We start from the raw sequence: 14,999 nt of genomic DNA, 5'->3' as shown, positions 1-14,999 counted from the left end.
CGGGAAATTTCAAAATCGAAGAATCGAGGTCAAATTTTTTCGGTCAAATTGTAGCAAAAGTATTTGGAGAAAAACATGACCACAACAATGAATTGATAGCTGAACACAACATAAACAAGTTCTGATAGTGATTTTAAAGTAGGAGTACCGTTATAGTCCATGTTTAAATGTTTTATGAAAATAGATTGGTTTGATTAATTGAAAGTGAAATACTTCCGTTTTAAAATTAGTTTAAGAAATGGTAGAAATATATAACATTTAAAATGAAATAAAGTTATCTAACAACTTTCTACTTTGGAAAAAAAAAAAAAAAAAAAGCAACCCCAAACAGCAAAAATATTAGTGTAATACTTGGTGTATGTTTTCAACCTAGCTGCTTTTATTGAATGTTGTATTGTTATAAAAATCACAAAAGGGTCCAACCTTGCAGTTTTCACTAAACTCCTCAAGGGAAAAGCGCTTCAATTTAACCACAGAATCACATGGGTTAAACCTTATGCAGGTTTTCCTCAAGTCATACTTGGTTAGCTTTGACTTATACTCAAAACCATATACGATAAACCCTTAATTGTGTTTACACAATCATGACGGGGAAAAAGTCAGTTTAAAAACAAAACAATGGGGTAAACCTTGCATTTTCTACACAAAATCAGCAGACTCTGCCAGAGGTATTAAAGCTTGCAATTTTGATATCATGAGTAAAAATGAATTGTTGTTTAATCTTTTCATTAACGAAAAAAGGTGTGGTGGGTGAGGGTGCGGGGTGAGGGTGCGGGTGGTGGGTGAGGGTGCGGGTGGTGGGTGAGGGTGGTGGGTGGTGGGTGGTGGGTGCGGGTGGTGGGTGGTGGGTGTGGGTGGTGGGTGAGGGTGCGGGTGGTGGGTGAGGGTGCGGGTGGTGGGTGAGGGTGCGGGTGGTGGGTGAGGGTGCGGGTGGTGGGTGAGGGTGCGGGTGGTGGGTGAGGGTGAGGGTGGTGGGTGAGGGTGAGGGTGGTGGGTGAGGGTGAGGGTGGTGGGTGAGGGTGGTGGGTGGTGGGTGAGGGTGGTGGGTGGTGGGTGAGGGTGGTGGGTGGTGGGTGAGGGTGGTGGGTGGTGGGTGAGGGTGGTGGGTGGTGGGTGAGGGTGGTGGGTGGTGGGTGAGGGTGGTGGGTGAGGGTGGTGGGTGAGGGTGGTGGGTGAGGGTGGTGGGTGAGGGTGGTGGGTGAGGGTGGTGGGTGAGGGTGGTCGGTGAGGGTGGTGGGTGAGGGTGGTGGGTGAGGGTGGTGGGTGAGGGTGGTGGGTGAGGGTGGTCGGTGAGGGTGGTGGGTGAGGGTGGTGGGTGAGGGTGAGGGTGAAGGTGGTGGGTGGTGAGTGAGGGTTATGGGTGAGGGTGGGTTGTGGGTGAGGGGTGAGGGTGGTGGGTGAGGGTGGTGGGTGAGGGTGGTGGGTGAGGGTGGTGGGTGAGGGTGAGGGTGGTGGGTGAGGGTGAGGGTGGTGGGTGAGGGTGAGGGGTGATAGTTGTCATCGGCAATCTGGGTGATAGTTGTCATCGGCAATCTGAGTCTCCAAGGTAAAAGACCGCAAGACTAAATGTAGCGCAATTTTACCCTTAATCACAGACAAATTATATGTCAAGCCGTACACTACTATAACTAAGCACATAATGATGGCGCAATGTATCATAAGTTTGCCACAAACTTTTAGTTTGCGACCACTAACGAGTCATCGCAAGATTATCATCGCTAACTAAAACTTTGCGATGAGTGTTCTCATCGCTAAGTTTGAGTGAAATCGCTATCAAAAATCCATTGTTAAGTTGCCATCGATTTTGGATTTAGCGATGGATTTCGGTGATGATCGCAAAGCATTAGTGAAATCAGCCCCAGGGATGGAATACGCTGTTCAGATTTTTTTTTTTAACTCTGAGCACAAAGCGCGAAAGCATTCAAACTCGAAAACCTGCAAGCATGAAGCCCAAATATTAACATATATTTTTAGTTTCAAAAGCTCTACTCTGCAATCTGGGGCGTTATTATATGGTTATATCTCCATTTCTTTTAGAATTTGATATTTCTTGAGGGGGGTGGGATAACAATCAAAGAAATAAAGAAATAATAACTAGTTTTAATAAAGTGCTTTTTACACCAGAAGGGCACCACAAAGTGCTTCCAAGCATCTCAGTTCCCTGGGGAGTATTATCAGCCTGTGCAACAAGTATGAGCTACTCAGCTCAATAAAGGATGGTTCAGTTAAGGAGAATGGAGGAGAAAGTATGGATGCGATGGAGAATACAATTTAAGATATCACATGTCACTGTAACTTAAAACCAAATAACTGACAACTGTGTATCATCATGTCTGTTGTAGCTCCTACAATAGCAATTATACTACACGCTAATTGAAAATTGTGACAAATGTCATACCTCGCTTAAAATAATCTGGATGGACACACAAAACAATAGAAATCAAGAAACTGTGTTTTATCACCGAGCATTTTCATGCAAAAAAATACAATGTTTTTGCAAAATCTATATATGTAATGTTTTTGCGCATTTTGACCTTTGACCATTACATGGATACTTACCTACATACTTCTGGTCACATTGACATCGCCCGTCAGACCCACATGCTCCATGTCCATTGCATATATTGGGACATCTAATGCCTATGTACACATCATCGATGGACCACATTGGGGCCATATGACCAGCAGAATGTTGGATCCATCGGAACTGGGTAGAGCTGCAAGAGAACAAGTTCAAAGACAATTGCATGTCAAGATGGTGGCAAAATAAAGAACATTACACACAGTACATGGTTAACTAGCTTTATGTACTTATTAATGACTGTGCTTCTTTTATTTTGAATGGTGTCCTCAGTCAATAATGTTACAGCTGAGTTGTTCCCCAGATCTTCATGTCCCTCATGCATGTAGATATTTCCCCAGCTGTCAAAAATCCTGTGTCCCTTCTTAAGTATAAGTGAGGTGACCTCGACCTCTTTGAGCTTGACCTTGCTTGGCTCCCAGAGGACAAGCTTGCTGGCTGGAAGCTCAGGGTGGCGATAGCAATGCCCTGCAAACTTCACTTCTCTTGCACAGATTCTGGCACTAAGCTTTGGAACCCGAGATAGAGATGAGGGCTAGAGAATCAACATCAACCTACCTTGAAACTGTTTGCAGCGGTAGAGCATACATCATTCTCTTCCACACACCATGCTGACTAGCAGTGAAGACGCTTCCTCCGCCGTACACTCTGGGATTACATCTACTTGTCCCCATCATCAGGCAGACAGCTGGGCTTTAGGAGAGTCCAGCGAGGCACGGCGTGATCCGTGTTGTATTCCAAATGAATTGGGTAGTCTGTGATAGAGGAAAGCGACGTATCTTGACATCCAACTACAACCTGATATTGAGAGAAAGAAACTCGTTAAAGCATCATTATTATGCACTGTGGCACGTTGTGGTCAAGAGCAGGGGCTTCTCAAGCTCTGATTGGCCCAATTTTATGGCTTTGCTTACCGTAAGCAAATATCAGCCTTTACGGAAGCAGGGAATTCTGTGATTATGTCAAGCATATTTTACAGGTTAGCGGGAATTTTGGCGTGTGCGCGTGTCACAAAAATTCTGACTTTTTGTTGTATATATTTGTATATAGCAATGTACCTTTAAGTTCAGGCTACTGTTAAAAGTTCCTGTGAGGTTGTCATTGATTAGGTTCACTGGAGTGTAGAGGTTTAGACATTCCCTTGTTCTTTTTAGCATGGGGTTTCAGGTATAGAGGTTTCAGGTTATGTAACACTGGGTCAGTGAAGTATATAGTTTATTCAAGGTGATTAGGCCAAGTAGTTTAGTCAGGGGGACATTCCAAGTTTAGGGTGTTGGCCAGAGAGTTCCAGTATGAGCAGTAAGAAGGACACACTGCACAACCACTCTGCTCTTTCACCTGACATTGTGATGAGCCAGCAACATCGTGGATAGAGTGTGTCGGCACTCTATACTTGGCTCAAACCGTGAGCTTCAAAAGTAAACCAGAGCAGGGTGAAATTTATCACCATAGTTAACATTGAATCCAGATATTTGGCAGGCGGAAACACCCAGGATTGACTGTAAGTTAAACCAACTATTTATTTATTGTTTATAACTGCTATATTTTTAGTGCATTTTGTTTGAAGAAGTTCAACCAAAACGAAGTCTATATTTTCAGTGCATTTTGTGTGAAGAAGTTCAACCAAAACGAAGTCTATATTTTCAGTGCATTTTGGTGTGAAGAAACAAAAACTGTGTTGATAAATCAATATTAATTTAGAATTGAGTAATCCGGCTTTAGTTACAAGAAATACTATTTTATTTGCTTGAGACATTTGAGAAAGTTTCGACAGAAAAGTGCTGTTATCCAAAATGGTTTTTAGTTCAAAGTTTGTTCGGAAGGGCCATAGTCAATCACATTATTATGTGTTATTTGTTGTTACAAAATCTATTGTTTAGATGGCCAAGAGTATGTGCCGAGAGTATGCGCCAAGAGGGCCAGGGAATGGGCAAGGTTGCCCCAGTTAACGTGCTTTCATCAGTAGATGAAACGTCGGGCTGGACAGGGAAGTCGCTGCAGGGCTGGACTGATGTATCAGGGAGGTTGCATCGAGGAGGTATTTGTTGGAGAAAGGAAAGACTGGCTTTTATGCCTAGAGAACAATATTTGGAGATGCATATAATTGCTAAGTAGAAGTTGAGATTGCATATTGATGCTATTGTGAATTTAAGTGGAATTTGGAGATGCATATTATTGCTAAGTAGAAGTTGAGATTGCATATTGATGCTGTTGTGAATTTAAGTGGAATTTGGAGTTGCATATTATTGCTAAGTAGAAGTTGAGATTGCATATTGATGCTATTGTGAATTTAAGTGGAATTTGGAGTTGCATATTATTTGCTAAGTAGAAGGTGTAGTTGCATATTGATGCTAAGTGAATTTAAGTGGAATTGGAGTTGCATATTATTGCTAAGTAGAAGGTGGAGTTGCATATTGATGCTAAGTGAATTTAAGTGGAATTGGAGTTGCATATTATTGCTTAAGTAGAAGGTGGAGTTGCATATTGATGCTAAGTGAATTCAAGTGGAATTGGAGTTGCATATTATTTCTATGTGAAGTTGATGCTTGATTGTAAATACAATGTAAATAATCATAACTAAAGAAGGAGTCGAAAGTGTTTGATTTCGGTGTCGTGATTTTAGGGTTCCTTGGTGAATTCAGCGAGGTGCTGACAGCACGTGTGTATTCCACATTACTACGCATTCTATGCTTACACAGCTAGTGCAGAATTTAAGCAGAGAATAGTGATCGTAAGCGCAGAATTTGACGGTAAGCAGAGCCATGAAATTGGGCCCTTGGATCTGCTGGTCAGAAACACCAGGGCCCAATTTCATAGCCCTGCTTAAGGGCAAGCACATTTTTGTGCCTTTACTGTAGCAGAAAAATTTGCTGCTGTGTTAGTGTGTTTCACGGGTAAGCAAAAATAGTCAACCTCTAGTTATCCGTGGAGCATACTCGGACTTACTCATAGAACAAGGCTTTAAAATAACATTGCAACTTACCTGTTCCATTACTCCTCTAGGAGAGGAGCCAGTTCTGATCATGTACTGACGTAATCTCATTACTGTCTAGTTGCATGGAGGAAGCAAAGTCATCTTCTTTCTTGTAGTACAGCTTGACCATGACTGCCAATAAATATCTGCAAAATCACAAAAGGGTTGATGTAATATATGCTTTCTTTAGAAGGAGCAGTTAAAGGCAAAGAATACATTTGGTTTTTGGAACCATTTAACTGTTTTAAAGGGTCTAAAAGTACTTGTTTCCAACTCAAAACACAATGTCCACAGATTTACATTAAAGGCAGTGGACACTATTGGTAATTGTCAAAGACTAGTCTTCACAGTTAGTGTATCACAACAAATGCATAAAATAACTAACCTGTGAAAATTTGAGCTCAATCGGTCATCAAAATTGTGAGATAATAATGAAAGAAGAATACACCCTTATCACACGAAGTTGTGGGCATATTAGGGCATAAAAAATAAAATACATTTTGAAATAACCATATTACTTCGAAGTAAAATGTTTCTCAAATGTTTGTACTATCAAAAGCTATCGAAAACCCACCGGCATCACGTCTAGCCAGCGCGTCGGTGTACGGCTAAAAACCTGTCAGATATGAAGAGTAACGAAAAGAGAGGCCGTAACGCTCAAGGCCAAATGGAGCAAAGGAAAATGCCAAATCCAAATTCAGAGGGAAGACCTCAACATGACGCGTCACGATTAAACCCTTCACCAGGGAGTTGTGGGGCTGAAAGAAAGAGGAAAGGCAACTCCGACCTGAACATTTGTACATACAATACAAGAACCTTAAGAACACAAGATGATCTAGAAAGACTTCTGGAAGAAATAGAAGACTTCAATTGGGACATAATAGGGTTGTGTGAAACCAAAAGGCACGGTGAGGGACTTACCCAAACAAACGACGGGATATGGATATATGACTCAGGGAAAATGGAAGAAGATCCAAACAACAAAGGTCTAGGCTTCATAATTCACCCAAGAATTAAGGATCATGTGAAAGGATTCACTAAACACTCAAACCGGATAATTTCCATGAATATAAACCTCATCAAAGAAGGGACAATGACAATTGTGCAAGTCTATGCACCAACTCAAGACTATAGTGAAGAGGACATTGAATCATTCTACGAGGACCTAAGCAAGGTACTACAGGACAACAGACTGTCAGAATACACCATTGTAATGGGAGATTTCAATGCTAAAATTGGAATAAAAAAACAGGATGAAACATTCTCATGCATTGGCCCATTTGGTACAGGTACAAGGAACGATAGAGGAAATACATTGATAGAGTTCGCCATCCAAGAAAAACTCATCATTGCCAACACTCTATTCAACAAACCGCATTATAGATACTGGACATGGAGGAGCCCAAACGCCATCACAACAAATCAAATCGACTTCTGCTTAGTCAGCCAGAGAGGTATCGTACACAACTGCGAAGTCATCACCAAGGTAGATATTGGAAGCGACCACAGGATGGTGAGAACAAAAATATCCATCAGCAAAAAACTAGCCCGACTGAAAACAATCAGAAGAACCAAACCCATGATGGTAAACAACCAAGCATTATGGGAGAACAAGGACAAATTCCAACTGAACCTCAAGAACCGTTTCGAGGTACTAAAAGGAAAAGACATCGATATAGATGAACGATGCGAGGAAATCAACAATATAATAAAAGAGGAATCAACCAAACTAGCCAAACGAGACAAAGATACTAGGAAGCAGGTTCCAACAAAGGATGACCTAGAAATACAAACACTCGACCAGAGAAGAAAGTCTCTGAGAAATAAGAGCAATCTACCACTACATGAGAAGATTGAGCTTTGCGAAACAAGTAAGCTTGTCAAAAAGAAAAGGAGACAGAGACAAAGGAAAAGAAGGACAGAAAAGATTGAATCAATCATTAAAAGCGGAAGGGGTCCAAAGCTGATCGACAAGGACAGTAACAAACCAAAAATCTGCTCAATGAAAAAACCTAATGGCGAGAAAACAACAGACAGAACAGAAATACTGGAAATATGTGCCGACTTCTACAAAGAACTGTACGCTTCAAAAATAGAAGTAGAGACAGGAGAAGATACAAATATACCAAGCCCGGATGCAATAGAAATACCACCAATTCTACATTCGGAAGTCCAAACAGCTATAAACCAAATGAAAAGAAACAAAGCTCCAGGCACTGATCAAGTGACAACTGATATAATGGTAGTAGGTGGGGAAGTAATCATTCAAGAAATGGTCACCTTATTCAATGACATTCTGAACAAAACAAGGATTCCAAAAGACTGGAAGGAAGCGAAAATTATCATACTTTTCAAGAAGGGAGACAAAAGCGAAGTTAAGAACTATAGGCCAATAAGCCTTCTTTCGCACCAGTACAAAATATTCATAAGAGTAATACACAACAGAATAGAAAGGATCTTAGATGAGAATCAACCAAGAGATCAAGCAGGATTCAGGAAGGGATACTCAACAACAGACCACATGCAAGCAATTAACCAGATCATAGAGAAGACAAACGAATACAACTTACCACTATACATCGGCTTTGTGGACTTCGAAAAGGCCTTTGACTCCATAGAACATCCAGCAATGTTTAGAGCATTAAGGAACATAGGAATAAATGAAACCTACATCAACCTCCTTGAAGATATATATTCAGATGCTACAGCTAAAATTCATCTTGACAATGAAATATCAACCGAAATCAAGATATCCAGAGGGGTCCGACAAGGCGACCCACTGTCTCCAAAACTCTTCAACGCTACTCTTGAAGAAGTTTTCAAGAAAGCAGAGATGGAGGAGGAAGGAATAAACATCAATGGAGAAATGCTGTCAAACCTACGATTTGCAGATGATGTGGCTATATTCGCTAGCTCCATCGAAAGCCTGGAAAGACAATTTAACAGGCTCCACAAAGAAAGCAACCGACTGGGACTTAAAATGCACAAAGGAAAGACAAAATATATGACCAACATCGACTCCCAAAGTCTTGTCAGAATCGATAACGACATTATAGAGAAAGTGCATGAATACAAGTATCTTGGCCAAACATTAAAAATGCAAGACACAACCAAAGAAGAAGTATCCATAAGAATCAAATCAGGATGGGGTCTCTTTGGAAGATACAAAGAAATCTTATGCGACAAACAACTACCAATTTCCCTGAAGAAAAGAATGTTTGACCTATGTGTACTCCCAACAATAACATATGGATGCCAAACATGGTCAACTACCAAACAGATAAACAAGAAATTAGCCACCACGCAGAGAGCAATGGAAAGAAGGATGCTAGGGATTAAACTGCAAGACCGGATACCCAACCAAGCAATTAGGGATATAACAAAAGTCAAAGACATTATCCAATATGTCAGCACAATGAAATGGAAGTGGGCAGGCCATGTGTCAAGAATGACAGATAACAGATGGACCATAAGAACCACAGAATGGCAACCCCGAGTAGGAAAAAGATCCAGGGGCAGACCGAAGAAAAGATGGAGGGATGACATAACAAAGTTGGTGGGGGGGACCTGGACAAGGATAGCAAAGGAACGGCATACCTGGAAAGATCTGACAGAGGGCTACATCCTGCAGTGGATGGACAATGCCTAGATGATGATGAGATCAAAAGCTTAGGGAAGCTTCTCACAAAAAGTTTTTGTTGCCATTATTTTTTAAGAGTGATTACCAAACATAAACCTTCCCTTTAAAACATTATTGTTTTCCTTCATGTTTGTTATCTGAAACTAAAAGATAATATATAGACAATCACTTTAACAAATTTAAATGTAAAAGTTGCCTGAGATCCATTTAAAGTACTATCATAATTGAAGGCACTGGACACTATCGGTAATTGTCAAAGACCAGTTTTCTCACTTGGTGTATCTCAACATGCATAAAATAACAACATTGTGAAAATTTGAGCTCAATTGGTCGTCCGGTATGCAAGATAATAATGAAAGAAAAAACACACACTCCAAATACGGGCCATCAGAAACATTCATAAGCCAAACTTGAGGTTTTATGCCATAATTTAGGCTTCAAAACATGTAATACACTTCAATACAAAAATAATCGCATATCTTGGAAATTACACTTAATAACTTTACAAGGGAGATAATTAACCACCAAAAATCCACCAAACTTCCAAGTAATAAAATGCAAAATGACTGTCTAAGTTTTCTAAGATTTTTAATTTTAACTACATGTGCTTTATAATGAAAGACTTCTTGAACAAATGAATTGATTTTAGAGAAATTACTCATGACTGTAGATGTATCCTCCAACCTGTCTTCCTTTCCAAGTTGGCAAAAAGGGCTTAAAGCCTACAACAGCTGATAAAATGATTAAGCATTTAAAGCTAGCACAGCAAAATTTCAGGTTGGTTTTCCAATATATTTCATTGAAAAACTGTGGTCTCCAAAAAAACATACAACTGCACAGCAAAAAACAGGGTGTGTGCATCCAGCACAAGCTCTCAGTGTTCACATCCCACCAAACCCAATTGCTCTACCCCCTATTGCTACCATTAGCATACCCCCAAAAGGACTGTGTTCACATCCCACCAAACCCAATTGCTCTACCCCCTATTGCTACCATTAGCATACCCCCAAAAGGACTGTGTTCACATCCCACCAAACCCAATTGCTCTACCCCCTATTGCTACCATTAGCATACCCCCAAAAGGACTGTGTTCACATCCCACCAAACCCAATTGCTCTACCCCCATTGCTACCATTAGCATACCCACAAAAGGACTGTGTTCACATCCCACCAAACCCAAGTGCTCTACCCCCTATTGCTACCATTAGCATACCCCCAAAAGGACTGTGTTCACATCCCACCAAACCCAATTGCTCTACCCCCATTGCTACCATTAGCATAGCCCCAAAAGGACTGTGTTCACATCCCACCAAACCCAATTGCTCTACCCCCCATTGCTACCATTAGCATACCCCCAGATGGACTGTGTTCACATCCCACCAAACCCAATTGCTCTACCCCCTATTGCTACCATTAGCATACCCCCAAAAGGACTGTGTTCACATCCCACCAAACCCAATTGCTCTACCCCCTAATGCTACCATTAGCATACCCCCAAAAGGACTGTGTTCACATCCCACCAAACCCAATTGCTCTACCCCCATTGCTACCATTAGCATACCCCCAAAAGGACTGTGTTCACATCCCACCAAACCCAATTGCTCTACCCCCATTGCTACCATTAGCATACCCACAAAAGGACTGTGTTCACATCCCACCAAACCCAAGTGCTCTACCCCCTATTGCTACCATTAGCATACCCCCAAAAGGACTGTGTTCACATCCCACCGAACCCAATTGCTCTACCCCCATTGCTACCATTAGCATAGCCCCAAAAGGACTGTGTTCACATCCCACCAAACCCAATTGCTCTACCCTCCATTGCTACCATTAGCATACCCCCAGAAGGACTGTGTTCACATCCCACCAAAACCAATTGCTCTACCCCCTATTGCTACCATTAGCATACCCCCAAAAGGACTGTGTTCACATCCCACCAAACCCAATTGCTCTACCCCCTAATGCTACCATTAGCATACCCCCAAAAGGACTGTGTTCACATCCCACCAAACCCAATTGCTCTACCCCCATTGCTACCATTAGCATACCCCCAGAAGGACTGTGTTCACATCCCACCAAACCCAATTGCTCTACCCCCTATTGCCATCATTAGCATGAACTGTATTCCCCTACCACACATCACACCAGCACAAATCTCTTTCTTATTCAAACTCATCTTTGAATATGCAAAGAAGTTACTGGACCCTAAACCTGAGACCATACAAATCTGGGCGCGGTACTACACAATAGACATGGGTTATGTACTGTGTTCACATCCCACCAAACTCAATTACTCTACCCCCCATAGCATGCACCCAGATTTGTATGGTCTCAGGTTTAGGGTCCAGTAACTTCATTACATATTTAAAGGATAAGTTTGAATAAAGGAGATTTGTGCTGGTGTGATGTGTGGTAGGGGAATACAGTGTATGCTAATGAGATGGCAATAGGGGGTAGAGCAATTGAGTTTGATGGGATGTGAACACAGTCCTTCTGAGAGCTTGTGCTGGATGCACACCCCCTGTTTTTGCTGTGCAGTTGTATGTTTTTTTTTTAAGGAGACCACAGTTTTCAAAGAAATACATGTATTTGGAAAACCAACCTGAAATTTTGCTATGCTAGCTTTGCAAGCTTAATAATTTTATCAGCTAATGTAGGCTTTTAGCCTCATTCTGCCAGCTTGGAAAGGAAAACAGGTTGGGGGATACATCTACAATCGTAAGTAATTTCTTTAAAATCAATTCATTTATTCAAAAAGTTTTTCACTATAAAAACCCATGTAGTTTAAATTACAAATCTTGGAAAACTTGTACAAATTTAGAAAGCATTTTGCAATTTATTACTTGAAAGTATTGGTGGATTTTTGGTAGAAAATAATCTTCCTTATGAAGTTATGGACACTATTTCTGCATACAAAGCATTAATTGAAAGTTTTAACTTGATTTGCAAATAGTACCAGTCGTACTGTCCTCAAGTTTGATACTAAGTTTATATTGGAAGTTTTGTTTGTAAATAGCGGAATGTTTTATTTAATAAATCAATAGTGTAATTTGAGAAATTCTCTTCAAGTCTTATTCAGTGTTTTGTGGAGCACATAAGGTTGTTCTGACAAAAGTCCACCGTACTACAAGGCGTGCCAACGGACAAGACGCAACATGTCAACTTATGTAGTCAACACATACAAGGGGTCACTGTTGTGCTGTAAGCAGTTAAGAGAACACTTACAATAATGTAAAGGGACTGTAATTTTGTTATCACAATGATAAATAAAACATTGCTTGTATTTTTTTATTTAATTTTTTGTTTGTTCCCATTTTAAAGATTTTTTCTTACAACATAGTTTTACAGTTTTTTTTCTTCTTCACAAAACGTCCACATAGACACGTGCATTTTCCCATCTTTCCCCCCAGTAAACAGACTGTAAGCTACAAGAGACAGTGAACGCCAAAGGGCGTTTTTGCACAATCTTTTAAGGTGGCCTTTTTTCTTTCGAAGATGGCCCGAGCATTTTGGAATTTGATACAAAGTTTGTGCTATAAAAAAAAAAAGGCAGCTTGCGCGCATGTCAAAAGAGTCCATCTCAACATCTTTTTTTTTTAATAATAGGTTTTCCGGGCCAATTTCAGCAAAAAATCATTCAGTTTCATTAACATATTCAAATTCGTGCATTTTCCCCTAATCCTCTCAAACTAAGGTTTCTTTTAAGCTCTTCCTGCATTCAACTTCAATTAAGGGCATTCAAGACGACACTTTGACCATTCTTAAGTTGAATTTCTACTTCTCATTTATAGTTTACACATTCAAAATAAGACTCACCGAAGCAAACACAACTTTGCTGCTAGTTTGCGTTTTCTTTTTCATTTGTGTGCAACGAATTTCATTGAACTTCTTTGCATTCACATTAAAGATAACTTATGGCTTTATGAGAAAAAAATGAACTGTAGCTCCTTTACCACATACTTTGTCTTTTATAAGAGGCGTTTCCAAGTGTTCTACATCATTATTAACATCCTGTGTTTACTCGTAATTGAAATAGTTGGTAATTTTGCAATGTTACCCTTCCTTGAGTTTAAGTCTGCACCCGATTACTTTGAAATGCAACTCTATTTATTTTGATTTAGCTTTGATGTGTTTTTTGCCCTGGTTATGTTGTCTTGGTTTTTCTGCGACCATCATGACCATTTCAAATTAGAGTTTAACAAATTTTTCAAAGGAAATAAAGTGATTTAATCATAAGGGGTCAATATTAATGTTATTCTTGAATGTTTCAACAAGTTTCGCCTTATATCTACATTAGTCACTGCATGCTCTGTACCGACCTCGGGCAGCCATCTTTTTTAGCCAAAATTGATTTGGCCTTCACTTGGAGATAATGCAAATAAGTTTCCCTCAAAGCATCTGCCTTTAAAGACAGTGGACACTATTGGTAATTACTCAAAATAATTATTAGCATAAAACCGTAATTGGTAAGCAGTAATAGGGAGAAGTTGATAGTATAAAACCTTGTGAGAAACGGCTCCCTCTGAAGTGACGTAGTTTTCGATAAAGAAGTAATTTTCCACGAAGTTGATTTCAAGACCTCGTATCTGAAAGCACACAACTTCGTGTGACAAGGGTGTTTTTTTCTTTCATAGTTATCTCGCAACTCCGACGACCAATCGAGCTCAAATTTTCACAGGTTTGTTATTTTATGTACATGTTGAGATACACCAAATGAGAAGACTGGATTTTGACAGTTACCAATAGTGTCCACTGCCTTTAAATAGGCAGCTATCGAGCCCATAACATAGAGTTTGAATTTGAATGTAAACATTTGGAAAATGTTTGGTCATAAACTAATTAAATGGTTGACCAGGACTTGCTGCTGGCTTTTACGAATTTGAATGATTCATGCGTCCTAGTGAAATTAAACGATCTGATTTGACCATTGAATGCTAAACTTGTGAAATTGAATTACTCTTTTTGACTGTTGAATGCTGATTCAACGGAGCAATCGTTTTCAATTTAAATTGAATGGATTTTTGATGAAATTGGCCGGGGTAAAACAGATATTACTACTAGAAGTAGCAGGCATCAACATGGCAGTTATTCATTCAACCATGGTTCATCAAAGCGTAGTACAATCAATTGGCAGGATGAAGTCGGGGTTGGGGGGGGGTGCAAAAACCATAAAGATTGATTTCTAAGGCTTTAAAAGAATGCAAGCAATGTCAGTACAAGTTAGTCCACATAATAGTGTTGGACCTTGTAATCTGTGATAACTTGTTTATCCAAAATAATGAACATCAAGTACTCAAACCCAAAGGCTACTCCAGATTCTGATTTTTGATTTGTCTTGTACATGTTGCACAGCCTGCATACTTTAAGAAGTAGCAAACTTTGTTGCTATATAAGAGCTTATTATTAGATAGCGAGCATTATTTAACAATAAACTCATAATAAAGGAACACGTTGCCTTGGATCGGTCGCGTTGGTCTTTGAAAAGCGTTTGTAACTGTTTTTTATAAAATGCATATGGGTAGAAAGGTGTTGTAAAAGTAGAATACAATGATCCACACAACATGACTCGAAAATCCACGGTTTTCTTTTTACTTTGTCGACAAATACGGTCGGCCATTTATGGCAGTCAAATTTTTGACTCCCATAAATGGCCGACTGTGTTAGTTTGCCCCTTTCACTCATTTGTAAGCATAGAACCAGCGGATGTAAATACAAGTAAGGCCTTAGGGACCTAAACACAACAGTAAAGTATTATATTTATCAGAAAAATAGCCTAGTTTGAATCTGAACAGCTATAGTCAAAA

General features: G+C 40.1%; 1 protein-coding gene across 1 annotated transcript; it reads right to left on the bottom strand.

The window, feature by feature from the left end:
- Nucleotides 1–728: 728 nt before the first annotated feature.
- LOC117307366 (extensin-like) lies at nucleotides 729–3,255 on the bottom strand. The gene is made up of 3 exons (XM_033792099.1): nucleotides 3,140–3,255; nucleotides 2,564–2,717; nucleotides 729–1,508 (listed from the first exon to the last, which is right to left on the bottom strand). The coding sequence occupies exons 1-3, from the start codon at nucleotides 3,253–3,255 to the stop codon at nucleotides 729–731; spliced, it is 1,050 nt and encodes a 349-aa protein (XP_033647990.1).
- Between the last annotated feature and the right edge of the window lie 11,744 nt (nucleotides 3,256–14,999).

Source organism: Asterias rubens, chromosome 2, assembly GCF_902459465.1.
Source record: "Asterias rubens chromosome 2, eAstRub1.3, whole genome shotgun sequence".
Classification (NCBI taxonomy): domain Eukaryota; kingdom Metazoa; phylum Echinodermata; class Asteroidea; order Forcipulatida; family Asteriidae; genus Asterias; species Asterias rubens.
This window is presented reverse-complemented; position numbering and strand designations above follow the sequence as displayed.

Bases quoted from the DNA above. Each gene is read 5' to 3' on its own strand.
- LOC117307366 (XM_033792099.1), bottom strand. From the start codon at position 3,255: ATGGGGACAAGTAGATGTAATCCCAGAGTGTACGGCGGAGGAAGCGTC. The intron at 2,718-3,139 runs GTAGGTTGATGT...GTTCTCTTGCAG, and splicing joins CCGCTGCAAACAGTTTCAAG to CTCTACCCAGTTCCGATGGA. The intron at 1,509-2,563 runs GTAGGTAAGTAT...ACTATCACCCAG, and splicing joins GTCAATGTGACCAGAAGTAT to ATTGCCGATGACAACTATCA.